The following is a 20,984-nucleotide window of genomic DNA, read 5'->3' as shown; positions in this document are numbered from 1 at the left end:
CTTATGTGATATTAGTATAACTACCCCAGTTTTTGTAAATTTAATATTTGCTTGGTGTATCTATTTCCAACTTTTAAAAAACTATTATATGCATGTATTACAAATGTCAATGGTCTCGGCTCACTGCAACCTCCACCTCCTGGTTCAAGCGATTCTTCCGCCTCAGCCTCCGAAGTAGCTGGGATTACAGATGAGCACCACCACGCCTGGCTAATTTTTGTATTTTTAGTAGAAACGGGGTTTCACCATGTTGGCCAGGCTTGTCTCAAACTCCTGACCTGAAATGATCCACCTGCTGTGGCCTAATCCCAAAGGACTGGGATTACAGACTTGAACCACCTTGCCTAGCCGGATTTTTTTAAATTACAATCTAATAATCTCATTTATTTATGTGGATGTTTGATCCATTTATATTTGCTGTGATTACTGATATTTCTGAATTTATTTCTGTCATCAAATGTGCTTTTCATTTAGTGCTCATCTCTTTTATATTGTTTTCTTTATTTTATCTTATTTATTTTTTATTTTTATTTATTTTTTTTTGAGATGGAGTCTCGCTCTGTCACCCAGGCTGGAGTGCAGTGGCATGATCATGGCTCACTGAAAACTCCACCTCCCAGGTTCATGCCATTCTCCCACCTCAGCCTCCAGAGTAGCTAGGACTACAGGCGCCCGCTACCATGCCCGGCTAATTTTGTGTTTGTATTTTCAGTAGAGACGAGGTTTCACCGTGTTAGCCAGGATGGTCTCGGTCTCCTGACCTTGTGATCCACCCACCTCAGCCTCCCAAAGTGCTGGGATTACAGGCGTGAACCACTGCACCTGGCCGGACAGAGATTTTTAAAATTCCTTTTTTCCCACCATTGGTTTGGAAATTATATATCTATTTCTGTTATTTTAACCAAAAGGTGGTTATTGCCCTTGAAATCTTATCATATGTAACAAAACAACTTCAAAAGTTCATCAGCCTTTTCATGGTTCTCTTTTGCCAATTGGCTTTCAAGGTTTTGTTCACCTGCCTGTAGGGTTAGCAGCTTTCCCGGCCCTGGTGGTTTCCTGTACTTCCTTGTGAGCTCTACAGGGCACATGAGATTGAGTTGCCATAACTCCGATTTTCCCCTAGGTTTCATTTCATTACTGTCTGTTGTTTTAGATCTATCTTGTTTTTTTCTCCACAAATTAATCATCAGACTGTTTTATATAGTGGGCATTGATTTGGTGTCCCCTTCTTCACTCTTCACACCTTAGACCTTTCCTCTGAGATCATTTTCTTTCTCCATGAAGTATTTCCTTTAGTTAAGATCTTAAAGTCGCTCAGATTTTATCTGAAAATATCTTTTTTGACCATATTTTTGAAAGGTAACTTTTCTGCATAGAGAATTTTATTTTATTTTATTTATTATCTTTTTTTTTTTTTCTTTGAGATGGAATCTCACTCTATGACCCAGGCTGGAGTGCAGTGGCATGATCTCAGCTCGCCACAACCTCTGCCTCCTGGATTCAACTGATTCTCCTGCCTCAGCCAAATAGCTGGGATTACAGGCACGCACCATCACACCTGGCTAATTTTTTGTTTTTTTAGTAGAGACAGTGTTTCACCATGTTGGCCAAGCTGGTCTCGAACTCCTGACCTCAGGTGATCAGCCCACCTCAGCCTTCCAAAGTACTGGGATTACAGGCGTGAGCCACCACATCTGGCCTGAAAATATCTTTATTTGACCATATTTTCTAAAGGTAACTTTTCTGGGTAGAGAATTTAAATTGACAATGATTTCCTCTCAATTTTTAAAAAATATCATTCCACCATCTTCTGGCTCCCACTGATACTGCTTTTCAGGTCGCGCCTTTGTGTTCTGCCAAACATGTCTACGGCATCTGAAACTGTGTGTGTAGGACCCACCAAACCATGTGTTAGCAGGCCCTCCAGGTGATTCTGATGTGCTTGGGTTTGACAAGGACTGTTGTACTCTACCTTCAGGTTCATTCTCTCTCTCCTCACCTGTGTCTCATCTGTTGATTAATCTATACATTGTATGTTTTAAAATTTATCAGTGGGCCGGGCATAGTGGCTCATACCTGTAATCCCAGCACTTTGGGAGGCCAAGGCGGGCGGATCACGAGGTCAGGAGATCGAGATCATCCTGGCTAACACGGTGAAACCCTATCTCTACTTAAAATACAAAAAATTAGCCTGGAGATTTTTCTAGGCCTGGAGATCTTGGCATCATGAACCAGGTTACCTGATGGGCTGTATCTTCAGCACAAGGCTGGATGAGGAAAACCTGCACGGCTCTGAGCTCCGGGCTGGGCACAGATCTGGAGCTCATGGCCTGGAGTCTGTGAAACCATTTTGGTTTCTCCATCATGGAACCCCAAGGTGGAAGAACTGAAGCAACATCGGGCTGGCAGCATCCTTGGCACGTGGAAGAAGCAAACCCTAATCATCTGCGTAGAAAATCATACGCAGTCCAGGCCCCTCGGGATTTCCCCCAGCTTAAATTCAGCCAAATATCAGCTCTTTCATGAAATAAAAATCACTAACCACATGAAGAGGCAAGTCACCATAAACATGAGTTGGCAAAAACAAGCTAAGACAGATTTCGACTTCAGAGATTTGATATTAGCTAGAGAATTTAACAGGATTATATGCAAAATAGTTAAAGAAGTAGACATGTGTATTAAAATGAATGAAAAACAATGTATAAAATAGCTAAAGGAGTAAACACTGGTATTAAAATCAGCAAGGAGCAAGATAATATCAGAACTGACAAGTCAGACTTTTTTCATTTAAACAGACACATAGACTTCCTTGAAATTAAAAATATAATCATTAATAATTTTTTTTTTTTTTTTTTTTTTTTTTTTTTTTTTTTTTTTTTTTTGCGACAGAGTCTCACTCTATCGCCCAGGTTAGAGCACAGTGGCACAATCTCGGCTCACTGCAAGCTCCGCCTCCTGGGTTCACGCCATTCTCCTGCCTCAGCCTCCTGAATAGCCAGGACTACAGGTGCCCGCAACCACGCCCGGCTAATTTATTTTTTATTTTTATTTTTTTATTTTTAGTAGAGACGGGGTTTCACCATGTTGGCCAGGATGGTCTCAATCTCCTGACCTCATGATCTGCCCGCCTCAGCCTCCCGAAGTGCTGGGATTACAGGCGTGAGCCACTGCACCCGGCCCTGAATATCTTTTTTATCTGATTTATCTGCAGACTTTTTTGTTGCTTTGTGTATTGTTCAGGGTTCTTAGTTGCAGATTGCAGTATCCACACAGGCAAGCTTAAGCAGGAAGAGGTTTTTTTGAAGGGTATTAGGCTCTTACAGAAGGTCTGGAAGGGCTGGAGAACCAGGGAGGATGTCCCCACATCCAAGAACGTGGCAGCCAAGAGAAACCCAGCCCAACCAGGAGGCTCTTCCAGAAGAAACCCACTGCCACTGCCTCCCAGCAGAGCTCAGCAGCTGTGGTGCTAAGGGGATGGGACCAAACCCCTCTGCCACCAAGCGGACCAGAAGAGCTGATCACCACCTGGGCTCATTGCTTCCTTCCACCTTGCAGGCAGTTGTATCTGTTGTATCTGCTACAGAGAAAAATGGGCACAGGAACTTTTAGCTGCCCAGCCTCTGCAGTTCAAGAAGGCAGACCACATCCAGAGACACGAGGAGGGGTGGCCTGGCTAGGAGCCGAGAACTCCTCCTGTAGCTACGGGGCAGGAGCATAGGTGCAGTCAATTTGATGTAATGTGTGTTTTCTCTGTGAAATATGGGGTAAGATTATCAGCTGAGAGTGAGGGGACCATAGTGGATATTTAGGAAGAGGAAATGGTGTGGAGGGGTTGCCACAGAGAGCAGCAAGGGACATTTACTGGGGGAGGGTTGTGGGCGTGTCTGGCAGTTACAGCAGGAGCTTCCCCAGTAAGCTCAGGGGGAGGCTGGGGAGGGAAGAGTGAGAGTGAGGAAGCAGCTGTGTGGGGTCCAAGCTTTGTTCAGGAGGGAGGTGAGGGCTGGGCAGGATGAAGGATAGGGTAAAACAAAATGGTGGGTGGACGCAGAGCTGGTCTCAAGGAGGAGGGTGAAGACACGGAGGTGAAGGTTGGACAGAGGAATGTCTAGAACTAGGAGAGGCCAGAAGAGAGGCCTGTGGGCTTGGTGCGGGATGGGGGCTGCCAGAGGGTCTTCTCAGCATTCCTGCACCTCCCTCAGCTCATATCGGTGCCTGGGAGGGGTCCCTTTCCCTCTCTTGCTGCCTTTGCTGGTGCTGGGCTCCTGACAGGATGGGGGCATCCTGGACCTTGGGTGAAGCTTTCTCACTGCTCCAGCCCCTTCCAGCCCACTCTGCCTCATGTCTCTGGCGGCTATTGGGCTCGTCCCCTCAGACCTCTGCTTTGTAGACCCCGGGCCCAAGGGGTTGCTGCCCATTCTGCAAGGATGTTGATCCTTCCCCTCCCCCAGAGCCTGGGTGGGGTTCCCAGTGGAGGAAGGAAGGGTTCCTACCCCTGTCCTAGAGGCAGAGAGTTAAGTGTGTTTCCGCAGCAGCTTAAGGCTTCTACATCCTATTGGGGGTAGAAGTGACCCCCCACACACACTCTCTCACCTCAGGCTTGCAGGTGGATCCAGAGCACCAGCAGAGGCATGAGAAGGGCAGGGGCAGAGGCGTGAGAAGGGCGGGGGCAGAGGCGTGAGAAGGGCGGGGGGCAGAGGCGTGAGAAGGGCGGGGGGCAGAGGCGTGAGAAGGGCGGGGGGGCAGAGGCTTGAGAAGGGCAGGGGGCAGAGGCGTGAGAAGGGCGGGGGGCAGGTGTGAGTTGCCGTGGTTCTTGGGTCCCCCAGATGTCCTGGACTGACACGGCAGCCTGCACGTGGCCTTCAGAATTTGTTCCAAGAGGAACTGACTTCTCCCCTCCTCGGTGACTGCCACCACTTCCTCCCACACCTTGCCAGGGGTGAGAGCCAGTGGCATGTCTGGCTGTCCTTGGAGACTGGAGCTCTGGAGTTCCGTCCCTCCCTCGGTTCCCTGTGAACCCGCCCTCACAGGCTCGGGGGAAGTACCGCGGCTGCAGGTTGCCTGACTTGTCCCTGTTGATGGCAAGTAGCCCTCTCTTGCTGCTTTTCTGCATCATAAGCAGAGTCAGAACCCATGGTGGTGTCTCTCAGGGTTCAGCTGGTGGCTTAAGGAGACGGGACAATTGAGCAGGCACAGACCTCACCACGCTAATGAAACTCACTTGCTTTTGACGCTTTCATAGTCCAGCAGCATCTTGCCCACGTTTCATGTCAAGCTCAATGGCTGGCAGTTTTTCAGAATCCAGTCTCCCCGGTGTCTGTCCAGCCTCGTGGTGTCCGTCAGCCCCCATCCTGGCACCCATTAGGCCCACTGGTGTTCTAGGTGCCTCTGTGGAGACTGGAGGCCACGTGCAGGCCAGGGGCTATTTCCTCCGATGGTGCCTCCTCCACCCTCCCATTCTGAGGCCCTTCAATTAAAATAGGATGAAAGTAGGAAAATAGGATTCCTGTGGTCCCTCATGGCCTCCTCTGCACTACAGAATTTTTTTTTTTTTTTTTTTTTTTTTTTTTTTTTTTTTTTGAGATAGAGTCTCACTCTGTTGCTCAGGCTGGAGTACAATGGCATGATCTTGGCTCACTGCAGCCTCCGCCTCCCAGGTTCAAGCGCTTCTCCTGTGTCAGCCTCCTGAGTAGCTGGACTTACAGGCTCCCACCACCACGCCCAGCTAATTTGTGTGTTTTTAGTAGAGATAGGGTTTCACCCTGTTGGCCAGGCTGGTCTCAAATGCCTGACCTCAGGTGATCCTCCTGCCTCGGCCTCCCAAAGTGGTGGGATTACAGGCGTGAGCCACCGCACCCAGCCTGCACCACAGAATTTAATTAGGGAGTTGGCCAGCCCCAGCCGCCCTGTTAGGAGAGGAGGTCCTTAGGTGGGAGCCCTGGGATTGTCTCCCGCCAAGCTTCGTGTTCACGGCATTTGTCGGCACACACACCGACCTCCTCTGGTGTTTATCCTTCATGGCATGATCTTCCGCCTCCTCAGCTCCGAGTCCAGCTCAAACAGGAGGGCGCAAGGCTGCCGGGCCCTCCCCTGGCTTGTCCTCTTCTGCTCCGAGAGAGGGCCTCAGGAGAAGGGGTCAGAACAGGGTTCCGCCCCTTCCATTGCTCTCACCTTGAAGCATCCTTCCCCTGGGTCTGACCAGTCTGACCATGTGAGTCTCTTAGGAACTTCAGCCAGTGAGCAAACATGTATCAAGTATTGAGCACCTGCTGTGTGCCCCTTTGCCAGATGTTTGACACTTAAAGTTGATTCTCAGAGGAGCCTGCAGGGAGCTTCCAGGCCGGGAGTGGTAGGGGGAGAGACTACCTGCAGAGGCGGTTTTGGCACCATGAGGGAAGGTGTCAGGGGAGCTGCCTGCCCAGTGGTTTTGGCCAATGGTCCTGGAGGACACAGAGGTGGCGGAGCTGATTCCTGTCTGGCGGGTTACTGCACTTGGCGCTGGTGAGGTCTGAGATGCTGAAGTCACATCCTCAAGGTCCCCTCACTTCTCCACTGAATGGTTTTTCCTCGTTGGTCAGAATGCAATCAACATGAATCTACACGTGTAGTAAAATGACGTCAGACTGCACCTGCACTGCGCCCACACCCACCTCCTGGTTCTGCTGTTTTCACTTAAGACAGAGCCGTGGGAGCAACTGCAGGAAGGGTGCAGGGACCTCACTGTACTGTCCTTGTCACCTCCTGCAAGTCTCTAGTTATTTCTAAATAAAAAGGAAAAAGATAAATTGAGAACCTTGTCCGAAACTAAACCTTTCTGACTTTGCACCCCTCCAACCCCAACTTCCGTACCCCTCCCTGCTGCTTCTGAGGATCCAAATCAAGCCCGAGATAGTCACTCTGATTTGCTTTGGAAATCCCCAGTGGAGACCCAGAAGCAACTCTGTTTCTGGCAGAGCCCAGGCTTCCAGGGGAAAGCGCAGGATGGGAAGGAAGGAACCAGGGTTTGAGCCTCCCCTCACCTCTCTGGAGGCTGCCTCTCCGTCAGCTGTGCTGGAGGCTGGGGCTCCGTCGGGCTTTCGAGGCTGTACAAAAATCAAGTAGGAAGGAGTTGCCCTTCTTCTTGGCTCCCTGAAAGCCCTCCAGTCACCAAAAGTGGCCCGTTTAGGATGCATTGAGTTCTATCTGCATGGTGTGTGGTTTTGATACAGTCTGTGGCATCAGACAGCAAAAATACAAAGCCATAAACCGCTCCCTGGTTTTCCAAATGCCTCCCTTTTCATCTTGTGTGAAGACATTTTTTGCCCTTAGGGTGAAATAAATCGTGGATGTAAATGCAGGGGCTGAGGGCTGCGTCACCTGGTGAGCTGTTTGCAGAACTCAGGTGTACCTGGAAGGGTGAGCAATGAGTCTGACTGGGCTTCCCTGGGACGAAGGTGGGTGGGGGCTCTGATTGCATTTTCTCCCAAATGTTCGAATACACTGCAGCTCAGGCACTGTGACTAATCACAAGATTTAATGGCCTTAAAGTGCTCACTGAGGGCCCAATTCAATTAAAAAATGTCCTGCAGAAGCCATGAATAATCCTCTTGTCGTTGCTTTTCCAGAGTCTTCCTGAGGCCTCCGCCGAGCGAAGGCCAAATGGGCGTTTTATTTTTTAAATTTTCTTCTTCACCAGGAGCACTCACCTCCTGCGAGGCCGGCCCATCCCACTTCTCTCTGGCACAGGTGCGACGCTGCCTGTTTGCACTGACACCTGAGAAATGACTTCTGCTCCTTCTCCAGTTTGACAGACTCTGGAACGAGATGCCAGTCAATGCCAAGGGGAGGCTGAAATACCCGGACTTCCTGAGCAGGTTCAGTTCCGAGAGAGCAGCCACACCAACGGCCACTGGTGACTCAGCCGCGGCCCAGAGAGGGGGCAGTGTCCCCGACGTCTCGGAAGGCATCAGATCTGCCCTCTCATTGCCCAATCAGGAGCTGAGACCAGGGTCAAAGTCGCAGAGTCACCCCTGTGTGAGTTCTCCTTCCTGCCAGGTGTCCCAGGCCGCCTCATGCCACATCCACAAATCCCACTGGGACAGGGACTTCGGGGGCCCTGGTGTGGCCTGGGGTTGAGTGGCTGAGAAGATGGGTGAGTCTGGGGTGGGGGCACAGGCAAGGAGCCCACTGGCAGGTTAGCATCCATTCCCTGGGAGGGGCAGATGTGGGGATAGGAACGGTGGAGGAGTGGGATGGAAAGGAGGCAAGAGTGGGTGCACGGTGGGAAAGGGAGCGAGAGGCAGGGCGGGAAGCACCTGGCGGCAGTGCAGTGGTGCTGCTGGCACCTCTGTGCAGAAGGCAAGGCCCTGTGGTCATCTGCGGGCCGCCGTCCCTTGAGGCAAGTTATCCCATTTTCCAGTTGAACAAAGTGAGGCTCTAAGAGGCATTCTCATGTGATCTTGGTCCCTCAGACGTGGAGCAACGTGATTTTAAGCCCAGGCCTGTCAAATTACACTGCCTGGAGCCCTGGCTGAGCCACCCCAGGCCTGGGATGGAGGAAGGTGCCTAGGCTCACCAAGGCTCTTTTCTTGTCTACAGGAAGGGATGGCAACGTCTCAGGACAGGGTGGTTGAGCAAATGCCACACCATGCACATGAAGCCACCATCCTTGTGGGTGACCTTGACCTTGGCTAGTCCATTCTCATTAACTCCATGCAAGTTTGTTGCACACCTCCTGTGTGCTGGGTATTTTCTGTAGCTGAGAATGAACTAAGCATCCTGCTCTTGTGGAGTTTGTGTTCTTTTAGGGGATAATAGGCAAGAAAAGCAGTATGCATAAGTATTTATTACATTAAAAGGCGGTAAGTAGAGCAGAAGGAAGGGGGTCAGGAGCACCCCAAAGATGCCTGTGTCCTAATCCTTGGAAGTTGTGACTATGTTGTCTTACATGGCCAGGAAAGTTAAGGTTGCAAACAGAACTGAAGTTGTTAATCAGCTGGCTTTGGGGAGATTATCCTGGAGTATGCAGGTGGGCTTAGGGTAATTACATAGTTTTAACTGGGAATCCAGAGGCAGAAGGCTCAGGGTTAGGGAGATGCAATCTGAGAAAGATTCCACTTAACGCTGCTGGCTTTGGAGAGAGAGGAAGGGGCCACAAGCCAAGGAGTGTGGGAAGCCTCTGGACACCTTGATTTTAGCTTGGTGAGACCCAATTCAGACTTCTGACCTCCAGAACTGTAAAGATAATAAGCTGGTGTTGTTTTAAGCCGCTAAATTCATGGAAATCTGTTACAGCAGCAGTAGGAGGCTGGAGGCCTGGAGGCTATGATGAGGATTTTGGCATTCACTTGAGGAGTATGGAGCCTTTGCTTGTTTTTAAGTAGCAACGTGACATAATCTGAGGGACTCTTTAAAGAACACTCTGGGGCTGGGCGCAGTGGCTCACATGTGTAATCCCAGCACTTTGGGAAGCCGAGGCGAGTGGATCATGAGGTCAAGAGATCAATACCATCCTGACCAACATGGTGAAACCCCATCTCTACTAAAAATACGTAAATTAGTCGGACATGGTGGCAGGCGCCTGTAGTCCCAGCTACTCGGGAGGCTAGGCAGGAGAATGTTGTGAACTCAGGAGGCGGAGGGTGCAGTGAGCCGAGACTGCACCACTGCACTCCAGCCTGGGTGACAGAGCAAGACTCCGTCTCAAAAAAAAAAAAAAAAAACACTGGATGCTGGGTGTGTGGGTCAGTGAGGAGGTCTAACAGAGGCGATTGTGGTGAGACTCTGGATGTATCTTCAAGGTAGAGCCAACAGGATTTCCTGAGAGATCAGATGTGGGATGGAGAGGGTGAGGGAGAGTCAAGGAAGACTTCTAAGGGTTCAGGCTGAGCAACTGGAATAAGGACCTAATTATCAACTGAGATGCAGGAGGCTTGGAGATTTGGGAGAAAAACCAGGAATCCAATTGAATTGCATAAGTTACTAATTTAGATAACCACTTGTCAAGGGAGCCTTCAGGAGAAAAACCTGGGCTAGATTAGATCCACTCCCTTGTTTTTAAATAGAAAATACAATAAAGCAAAGAACAGCCTCGTACTCGGTCCACATAATGTCAAAATAACAGATATTCTGTGAATGTTTACGGATTGGATATCTCGTGCCCACGACAAGTAAATCCCTTTCTTGGATAAGACTCTTCTGCTAGTGAAAAATATGCCATTGTCACTTCTCTCTCACACACACACACACACACACACACACACACACCAGGAATATGTTTACATCATATCTGTGTAGATTTGAACCTTAGCTATGTGGTTATTTCCAAAATTATTTTGCTTATTATGCCTTGGCACAAGTACATATAACCCACCAATGGAAATAAAAGCTACGTTGTAAAATCATCATCTATGTTTTATTCTTCATTTTATTTCTGGGCTAATTCTGCCTCTAAAATTGTGAACCTCAAAACCGGAGGTAGCGAGATATTTTTGATGACTTCCGTTTTAAATCTTAAGTGAAAAGAGCCTTTTCTTTTCTTCCCTGCTAGACTCCAGCGAGCACCACTGCAATCCCGGGCACTCTGCCCTTGCAGAACTGTGATCCCATAGAGAGCAGGCTCCGGAAGAGAATCCAGGGCTGCTGGCGCCAGCTCCTGAAAGAATGCAAGGAGAAGGACGTGGCCAGACAGGGGGACATCAGCGCCTCCGAATTCCTGGGTTCGTTTTGATTCTATCCCCTTGGTGATATGTCGTCAGCCCCTGTGGCAAGAGGCTGTTCCCACTGGGCACAAAGCCACACCTGGGTGGAGGCCAGGGAGCAGCAGAACAGGAAACTGGTGGGAATTTCTGGGTGGGCTGCGCAGTTTACTAAACAGAGGTGCCCGGGGAGGAGGATCCCAACCACCCGGCCCTCCCAGCAGGGGGCCCATCTGCACGGTAAAGTCAGCGCTGCACGAACTCTGAGCTTTGGAAATCACAGTGGTTGCCGCCCTGAGCAGAGTGTGAATGTTCACAGACTCTGACTGCAGAAGGAAATGGAAAAGGTGGAGGAGGGCGGGATGAAGGGGACACTCCTGGGGCTCCATTCCCATCAACATCCACTCTTTGATGTTTTTTGTTTTTCAGCATGTATCTTTTCATAAACTTTGAAAATTAAACCAGTGGGATTTATACTTCCAGTAAATGTTGCATCTTGGTTTTTTTGTTTTTTGTTGTTTTGTTGTTTTGAGGGGTTTTTTGTTTATTTGTTTGTTTGTTTGTTTTAGAAATAGGGTCTCACTGTCACACAGGCTGGAGTACAGTGGTGTGATCTCAGCTCACTGCAACCTCCGTCTTCTGGGTTCAAGTGATTCTCCCACTTCAGCCTCCCAGGTAGCTGGGATTACAGGCGTGCATCACCATGCCTGACTGTCTTTGTATTTTTCGGTAGAGACAGGGTTCACCATGTTGGCCAGGCTGGTCTCAAACTCCTGACCTCAAGTGATCTGCCCACTTCAGCCTCCCAAAGTGCTAGGATCAGGTGTGACCCAATGCACCTGGCCCAGTTACATCTTGTTTATGCAACATTTACATTATGGGAAAATACATCTGACCATGTCACTCTTTGGCTTTTTAGCTCCCCCCATACATGACTAATATACAGACTCCTTTTAAAGGAAAATGTTTTCTTTGAGAGTTTCCAATATTAATATAAATTACATTTATCATAATCATGGCTTTAAAATGCACAAATGAAACCAAGTGTAAACTCTTTAAGTTAGAGCCTATTTAAAAAAAACACTTGGAAATTAAGTATAAAAAGTCTGAAATCAGTAATATTCAAATGTTGTTCCACTGAGTTAATGTAACATGTTTTGCTGAAGCCAAAACACGCTTGTTGGTTGTCATATGCATTGGAGTTCCCCACTTTTTTTAGTTAATTCTTTGATTTTGAGAGTGATAAGCCTTCAGTGTGTCACTGTCCTTATTGCTGTTGCTGGTTTTTTTCTTTTTAACCGTGAACTCATTTGAGCCTCCACTCAGTTATTATGATAGGCTTGTCAGACGTTAGTCACACATCCAAAATTCAATACTGTCAAAAAAAGCCGACTGCTTTCCAGAGGTCATTCTGTATGTTCTCCTCACTGCTGATGGCCTTCTGCGAGTCGGAGCATCAGAAGCATGTATGGGCCAGTTCCATGGGGTTCCGTGAGCCCCCGCTGTGTTCTGGAGGGCACCATGACCTGCTGCCACTTTCCTCTGTGCAAGGGTAAAGAAACCTCTGCTTCTAGAATGTGCAGCAGCCTCTCTTGGCCTGGCTTGGCATGCAGGTGTCATTTGCCTGCAGTCGGCTTTTGCGGACCTTCCTCATTTGCCTCAACAACTCACACGGCATTCCATTCCCTGACACTCTGTTCTTTCAGGATGTCAAAGCAAAGTCTAGTCTATGAAACTTAAACTCAAATCTTATCTTACATAAGCCTCCTTCAATTATGAGTTGTCACTCCCAGAGAAGTGTTGTCTTTACAACTGGCAGGAGAATGCGGCACAAGGATGAGTGCCAAGCATGGGGTGTGAGCCTTGCTGTTCAGAGGTTCCGGTGGGCCAGCAGTCTCGGCAACCCGCAACCCTCCCCATGGAGCATCCACAGGCACCTGGTCAGAAAGCCGGACTCAGCCCCTGAGGCTGCACAGCTGTCACCTCCTAAAGGTGGCCCCTGTATCCAGAATAAGTTTTATGTATTTTTAGATCATCATTGGAATGGAAACTTAAAGCGGGAATTTGCCTGGCATAACAGACACTAGAGAGCCTGTCTCTGGTGCCGTTAGGAAAGACTTGGTCATAGGGCCGAGTCGGAATTCCCTCCCCACAGTCCAGCCCTGGCCATGCTCACTAAGAGCTCTGGGAACCTTCCCCCTGCTCCTCGCACACCGAGCTCTCCCCTGAGTCGGCGGAGAACGGCCCCTCACCTCCCTCTCTGCGCTTTGGTCGTAGCTCCCGTAGTCTCTGTCCATAAGCTATGACCATGCAAACACAGGACAGTGTGGGCCAGTGGGACTCAGGGGCCCCTCCCTGCAGCACTTAGTTTGTCACATGTCTGTCTCCACGTATGTCCAGCCACCAACCGGGAGTTCTTTGATGTGAGGACCAAGCTAGGACCTGAAGCAGAGAAGGTGCCTCAGCAAGTGTTGAATGAATGAGTGAAGAATGAATGAATGAATGAATGAATGAATGAATGAATCCCCACCAGTTAAACTGCCATTTTTGTCTGTAGCTCTTGTGGAGAAATTCAACCTGGACATAAACAAAGAGGAGTGTCAGCAGCTCATTATAAAATACGACTTAAAGAACAACGGGAAATTTGCATACTGTGACTTCATTCAGAGCTGTGTCCTCCTGCTAAAAGCAAAGGAAAGCTCGCTGATGCAGAGGATGAAGATCCAGAATGCACACAAAATGGTATGTTGCCCACCCGCGGGAAATGTGGGGCCAGGAGGAATGGGACACTTTCATTTTTATTTTTTTATTTTTAGTTTTTTCAAGATAGGGTCTTACTCTATTGCCCAGGCTGGAGAACACTGGTTCACGGTTCACTGCAGCCTCGAACTCCCAGCTTAGGTGGTCCTCCTGCTTCAGCATCTCAACTAACTAGGACCACAGGCACAAGCCACCACAATCAGCTAATTTTTGTATTTTTGGGGGGTGGGATGTGTTAGTCCATTTTCACACTGCTGTAAAGATACTACCTGAGACTGGGTAATTTATAAAAGAAAGAGGTTTAATTGACTCACAGGTCCACATGGCTGGGGAGGCCTCAGGAAACTTACAACCATGGCAGAAGGTGAAGGGGAGGGAACCATGTCCTACATGGTGTCAGGTGAGAGAGAGAGTGAAGTGGGAACTGCCAAATACTTTTAAAACCATCAGCTCTCATGAGAACTCACTCACTCTCACAAGAACAGCAAGGGGGAACCTCCCCCGTGATCCAATCCCACCAGGTCCCTCCCTTGACAACTGGTGATTACAATTTGAGATGAGATTTGGGTGGGGACACAGAGTCAAGCCATATCACAGAGTTTTGCCATGTTGCCCAGGCTGGTCTCAAACTCCTGGGCTCAAGCAGTCTACCCACCTCAGCTTTCCAAAGTGCTGAGATTACAGGCATGAGCCACCAAACCCAGCCCCGTTTTTGGTAATTCATTGCCCTTGCGGATCACCTAGCTTCACAGAAAAGGTGGACTCAAGAGACTCTAGGAGGCTAGAGCCCAGCCCAGCCCAGCCCTGCTTCCACCCAGGACTCATCTGTGAAATGTCCCCGCCCCTGCTGTCACCGCCCCATAGACCCTACTCAGATGATCTCTATACGCATGTGATCCATGAGCAATACTTAGTCACCCCATTTCCTCCGTTACTTAAAGAGGGCCAGGCAGTTGTCAGGTCAGCATGAGACAGCCAGGGTCTGTTGAAGGGGGCCCGAGGCCCAAAGCCTGTGTGCTGGGAGCTCGCACCTGGGAGGCAAGGGCTGTGGTAAAGACAAGGCCTCTACCAGGCTTTGGGGATTCTGAAAACAGCTCAGCAATGTGCCTTCTTGGAAGTAATTTAAGATTTTCTTCCTCTCCTTTTAGAACCCTATAAGGGTCTGGAGAGCCCAGAATGGGAACCAGTAGCCTAGATCCCAGGTTTTCCAACTGTTCAGGTGGCAAACACCTGGTTATGGTGGCTCTTCCCAGAGGCATCTGTGTGACCAAGGTCTCATACAGCGCCCTGGAGGCAGTGCCTGGTCAGTTAACCCAAAAGACAAAGTGAGGAGTGGGGTGGGTCACAGCACTGGTCAACATTGGAACTAAAAGGGTCTTCATCCGCCAGCCATTTGAGATGGGGCCAGACCCTTTCCTCTGAGTGTGTGTGGTGGATGGAGTCTCTCGTCATCATTTTTGGCGGAAACTACAGCCACCATGCATCCTCTACAGTTTTCTCTTTCTGTTTCTTTGAAGAGGAATGAAAACCTAAAGCCACTTAAAGGGCAGCTGTAGGGTTCACAGTTCTTCTAGATTTTTACCTTTGATTCCCAGCCACTTACAATTTCACAATTGAAACCCACACCCAGTGCCGTCACGGCATCAGCTCCAGCCCTTCCAAAACACGAAGCCAAAACGTGTTTTTAGTACTGAGTTAACGTTGAATTGAGTTACGTTGAATTAAATAACAAGTACAAGTACATCTGGTGCTATTGATTTGAGGAACAAACACAGCTGATTCCGACCACCTTATGACCCAGCTGGAGGGACCAGAAGTGTGGGGCTGACAGCCCTGGCCCTGCCCCCACCTGCTCCGCTCCCACTCACCCCACCCAAGGGCCACGCCTGCCTGGGCCACAGTGGTGGGACTCTAGGGAATGCAGAATGGGTTAATCCAGCCAAAGTTAAGTAGAGGCCATGCAGAAAGTTTCTTCACGGCTAGACTTGCAGTTTTGTGCAAAATCAGGTTCCGTCTTAGCCTAGCTTCTAGTTTAGACAAACAGGAGCTAGTATCAAAAGGTAAGACCAAATTTACAAAAAGAAAAAAAGAAGATGACTTAAGACAGTTCTGCCAGCCCAGTTCTTCTGTGCACAGAGAAAAGACTGTCCCCATTCCATCCTCACGGGAGTCAAGAATGTGGAGAATATGGAGACGCATGGCCTCTAAGGCCTCCATCAATTCCAGCCTTCCTCCACCTCTCTGGGCCTCAGTTTCTCCTTCTGGAGATGTGTGGGGCTCTAAGCGCTCGCTAGGAGGCACATGGGCTTCTGCGGAAGAGCACACCAGCGCCCCCTTCTAAGCCCTCCCCAGTGAAAGGGGCCACCCAGCGCCCGGCTTTCAGCTGCACTGTCCGTTCTCAGCAACCCTGCAAGGCTGGGGTCCGAGTGGGGTCGTTTTAGGTGCTGCGGGTCAGCCCACAGAGACTGCAGCACTCTCCCCTGACCCCTCCCAAGACACCACTCTGTGGTTCCGAGGAGTTCTCCCACCCCACCCCCTCCTCAAATCCCTGCACCAGGCTGGCGTGGATTGAGAAGTGTGGATTGAGATTGAACGCTTTCCAGGAGAGAGTAGGCCCTGACATGGTCCTGGTCACAGCCCTCGTCCCCTCTGGCAGCTGCCAAGGCGGCCACCCTGTAAGTGTGGAGGTCAGGTCAAATGTCTCCCTGCAGAGAAGTTAAAAAGCTGACTTCATTTTCTGGTGATTTGGGAGCTTTCTGCACCCCATTAGGCAGCCGAAAGATGTCCTCGGGGGAAGGCAACTTGAGCGCTGCCCCTCCCTACAAGGTGGGTCAAAAGTGGGGTTTCTGGCCGGGCTGGTGGTCCTGCTCTGTGATCACTGTGATGAAAACTAGGTGTAGGAGGTCATGTGAGTCCCACACCCTCTCTTCCCCGCCTGTGGATCAGGGCACATTGGCAGCTCATGAAACTGTGGGTACCTGGCAAGCTCACATCACAGGTGCCAAATGGTGTAAAAAAATGAAAGCAGCTTAACCCCGTGCTCATCCGTCTTACATAGTGTGTTAAAATTCAACTTCCCCAAGATGTGTTGCGCGTTGTTGCCTACCGTTCACCTCTGTGATATTCAAACACATGGGGGCTAAATCATGTTCAAATATCTTGTTTTCAATCTAATAGCACCTAAATGAAGTAATCACAGTGTAGTGTTCTAATTACTAGATATAATTACAACCTTGTGAATTTTTTTTAACACTGTTCATTATGATAACCTACTAGAAAACCCAGACTGAAATCTCTTTTTTTCCTCAAACTATTTTCAAATTGGCCCCTATCTGCCCGGCCATCTCCTTGCTTTCTCTGAGAGGTGGTGTGGCCTGAAGTGTGTTGGGGTCAAAGCCCAAGTCACTTTACCTCCCAAGTCTCCATTTCTCAGTCTGTAAAGTGGGGATAGAGACCTGCCTTCTTTCCCGGTTGCCGGTGGGGAGGTGTAAATGAGATGGCTGATTTAATACATGTTTTTAAACAGCCCACACATCGACGCGTAATGGTCAGGGGGCTGGTGCACATCTTTGTTACGAGTTCTGCTGGCAGGCTCCCTCCTAGATTGAGAGCCAGTGGAGCAGGTGGGGAGGTGAAGACAGAGCAGGGCTGGGTGAGGCAGAGGCGAGGAGGAGCCCACCCTGACCCTCCCATTCGAAAGCTCCCTCCTCACCCCTTCTTGTCTTGTGTTTAGAGAGACGCCGGCGCTGAGACGTCATCTTTTTACTCTGCTCTGCTGCGTATTCAGCCCAAAATTGTGCACTGCTGGAGGCCGATGCGTCGCACGTTCAAAAGCTATGATGAGGCTGGAACGGGGCTGCTAAGCGTGGCAGATTTCAGGACGGTGAGCACAGCTCTACGCTCAGTGCCTCTGCAGGGAGCAGCTGCCAAATGCCAGTGGCCAGAAACTTCTAATGGGGAACGCTCCACCCCTGTCGAAGGCCTGGTGTGACCTGGCTGTTTCAGATCTCACTTCCCTGGGACTCCCAAGTTATCCAGGCCTGAGTCCACTTGCCTCTCACCTTCAGACCTCGGGTTCTCCTTCCCAAAGGTTTCTGGAGCCCTGCATGGATGCCCCATACCTCCACGGCCAGTTCCTCAGGGTCAGTGCCTGAGCCCAGGTTCCTTAAGGAACCATCAGTGCTGCTGCTACTGCTCCGAGCCCTCACTCCACATCTGGGCTCTCCTGCAGGCTCTGAAGAGCATCTCTGACCTATGTTGGACCTCCCAAGGAGCCTGCAAAGTGAGCCCCACCCCTGCAGTGCACAGTGGGGCTCCACCATTGGGCATCTGTCCCGATGTCCCTGGGTGCCCTCCATGTCCCACCCTCCAGCCTAACAAACGCCCTGCAGGGGTTTTCCAATCCACAGTCATGTTGCTCTTTCCTTCGGGGTTAAGCATAAATCTCAGTCAGGGATTCTCCCTATCCCCCATGCAAAGAAAGGAAGGAAGGAGGGCAGGTTCATGTTATTCCCTTCCGGCAACTTCCCAGGAATTCGGGCGTGGTGCTGGGAAGGGGGCAAAAGAAACCTTGCCCTCCACAGAGTCGCAGATCAGATGGTGTAACTGAGGGGCTGTCTCAGACACCAGACTCAGCTTCCTTTTCTGCCTTCATCCCATGGGGCCCAACAGCCAGGCCCGCTGACCTCAGCCCCATGGGACCTCTGGGCCATTTGGCCCATTTTCCAGTCTCCTCCTGGAAACAAGTTACAACGCAAATATGGATAGGAAATGTGTGACCTCATCTTTATAGATTATGAGGGTCTGTCAGGATTTGTTTCAGCTTCACATAACGGGGCAAAAGAGAGCAGCTTAAGGTGAAAGTTTATTTCACTCCCACATAAAAGAAGTCCAGAGGTAGGAAAGTCAGAACTGGTGTGGTGGCCGGACAATCATCAGGGACCACATTTTTGCTCTGCTGTTCTCAACTCCTGGCTTCCTTCCTCTAGGCCACCTCATGGTCCAAGGTGGCTGCAGGAGCCCCGGCATCACAGCCATATTCCAGGCAGCCTGCAGAAAAACAGGAGAGAAAAAGGGCATGCCCCTCTCCTTTAAAGGAGGCTTCCTGGGTGTTCTACATAACATTCTTACTTAGCTTCTCAGGCCAGAAGATACCTAGATGCAAGAGAGGCTGAGACATGTTCCTGGTTAGCTGGACACAAAGGAGCCTGGGAGAAAGTCAGGCTCTGTAGCTGAAGAGGAAGAAGCAGTCAGGATTGGGTTTACCACCAGCAGGCTCTGCTCCAGGCTGTGTTACGGTCTCATCACAGCAACTCTCTTCACTCAGCACCCACTGACACTGCCCTTCACTGCCTGGGCGCACCCTGAGGCCCCGCCCCAAGTTAGAGCTGCATGTCCGGGTCTCCTTTGAGCCCCCACCTCTCTGACCATCAACCTTGTTTAAACATGTTGAACAGCCTTCAGCCCCTCAGGGAGGCAAAGGTTTAATCACCTCCCATCTCCTCCCGTTTCACTCCCAGATGCACATGGGGCTGCCCTCGGGGGCTGCTTCCTGTTTGGGCAGAGGTTGAGAGGGCATAGAGAGAGTGCACAGATGGGAGGGTGACACCGGAAGTGGGGTTGGCGACCAGGTGGACGTGTCCCCCAGCCCCTTCCTGGCAACCTGCCTCCTTAACCTAGGGCCCCAAACAAGCCTCAGAGGCCCCTTTCCTCTGTCTTCCAGGTCCTGAGACAGTACAGCATCAACCTCTCTGAGGAAGAGTTCTTCCATATTCTGGAGTATTACGATAAGACACTGTCTTCAAAAATTTCCTACAACGACTTCCTCCGGGCGTTCCTCCAGTAGACACCCCTGCCATGCACCCAGCGGTACGACAGCCACAAGGCCTGTGTCAAGACTAATAAATTCCTATAATTTGGGGATTTCATGCATTTTCAAAAAAGCAAAGCCCAAGCCCAGCCCGCCTCTCTCTGGGTCGGGGGTAGGCACGGCTGCCCTGGGTTCTGGCACAGGATACTTGCTCTCCAGGCACCAGGTGCTACCACTATGTCTTGGGCACTCTCACTTATTAGTCTGAACAAATAGTCTTTGCAAGAATGATTCTTGACACTATAAAAGAATTACTAATGCTAACTTTTTTTTTTTTTTTTTACATGGAGTTTGGCTCTTTTGCCCAGGCTGGAGTGAAGTGGTGCTATCAGCTCACTGCAACCTCCGCCCCCTGGATTCAAGCAATTCTCCTGCCTCAGCCTCCCGAGTAGCTAATTGTTGAATTTTTAGTAGAGACAAGAGTTTTGCCATGTTGGCCAGGCTGGTCTCGAACTCCTGACCTCGGTTGACCTGCCCACCTCGGCTTCCCAAAGTGCTGGGATTGCAGGCGTGAGCCACTGCGCCCAGCCAATGCTAACATTCTTAAAAGCTTGGACTTTCCGGAGGTTTTGTTTTGTTCATGGCCCCTGCCGGGTGCCTCCTCCAGTCCAGGGCAGTTGGGGCCCTGTACCCCATTACCCGAGGGCTGCTGCCTCCTTTGACCCCCAGCTTCCTGGGTCCTGGGACAGAGGACATCTGAGCCCCCTGCTGTGGTCAGGGTGGCCATGTCTCTGCTCCTAGGGGCACAGACACAGACCACCCCATCCCTGCTCAGGGACGCTGGCCAGCCTGACTCCACGAAGAACAGCTCATGCCTGGGTGAGACCCCCTGGAGCTTTGGGCCTCCCTCCGCTTTCCTGAGCCCAAGCCTAGTGGCCGCTGGCCGTAGCCACCACCAGGGACAGTTCTGAGAGGGCCCTTCCTTGGAACTGACAGATTTGACAAGAGAAGTTTGAAAATAGTCGCTCTGCTTTCACGGACTGTGATGCAGCTGAGAGACACAGGCAGTGTTTGTCGCCTTCTGGAAGGTTCTCCAAGGAACTGGGGAGCAACAGCCAGGAGAGGGGTGCAGGGGGGAGCACCTCCCCTCCGCCCGGGCCCCAGGCCTTGCCCACCAAAGTCCCCTTCTCTGCCCCTGCACAGGGTCCAAATGAGGCCGCACCCTGAGGTGGGCAGAGCTCTCCCTGCGTGGCGGAGCCGCGCACTGGATGGGCGTGATTGGGAGGAGAGGCACCCGCCCAGCCCATGCAGGCCTTCTATTTCCAGATGTTTCCTGGGGTCACCTTTGTTTCCATCTGCCCTTAGTTCCCTCCTCATTTCAGCCTGAACTGCTGCAAGAGGAACGGGGTGCCCAGGCAGCCCCAAGTTCAGAGAAAGGGAAGGGGACCCTGAGTAGGCATATCAACAGGGCCATGCAGTGCTACGGGGCAGAGACGCCCTGGACCACAGCTGCTCCTCCGTGTGACTTCGTACCAGGCCCCATCCCTTCAGCGTCCTCATCTGTAGAAATGGTGGGACCACACGTGTCACCTTTGCTGTGGGACCTGGGCATGTGGAACCACGCATGTCACCTTTGCTGTGGGGCCTGGGCATGTGGAACCACGCGTGTCACCTTTGCTGTGGGGCCTGGGCATGTGGGACCACGCGTGTCACCTTTGCTGTGGGGCCTGGGCATGTGGGAC

The 20,984-nt window shown here is 50.5% G+C and overlaps 1 protein-coding gene across 3 annotated transcripts in view; it reads left to right on the top strand.

Moving 5' to 3' along the window:
• The window catches only part of EFCAB6 (EF-hand calcium binding domain 6), a 306,775-nt gene extending 287,400 nt beyond the window's left edge, over positions 1 to 19,375 (top strand). For 2 of the 3 annotated variants that reach the window (XM_010370306.2, XM_010370446.2), the window contains 5 exons: positions 7,780 to 8,010; positions 10,526 to 10,694; positions 13,231 to 13,415; positions 17,167 to 17,316; positions 19,156 to 19,352. In XM_010370306.2, coding sequence (XP_010368608.2) covers positions 7,780 to 8,010; positions 10,526 to 10,694; positions 13,231 to 13,415; positions 17,167 to 17,316; positions 19,156 to 19,278 — 858 coding nt within the window. In that variant the 3' untranslated portion in view covers positions 19,279 to 19,352. Of the gene's footprint in view, positions 1 to 7,779; positions 8,011 to 10,525; positions 10,695 to 13,230; positions 13,416 to 17,166; positions 17,317 to 19,155 lie in introns of all 3 variants that reach the window. The other variant, XM_010370379.2, reaches the window with a different exon arrangement.
• The last annotated feature ends 1,609 nt before the right edge of the window (positions 19,376 to 20,984 follow it).

This window comes from Rhinopithecus roxellana, chromosome 13, assembly GCF_007565055.1.
Source record: "Rhinopithecus roxellana isolate Shanxi Qingling chromosome 13, ASM756505v1, whole genome shotgun sequence".
Taxonomy (NCBI): domain Eukaryota; kingdom Metazoa; phylum Chordata; class Mammalia; order Primates; family Cercopithecidae; genus Rhinopithecus; species Rhinopithecus roxellana.
This window is presented reverse-complemented; position numbering and strand designations above follow the sequence as displayed.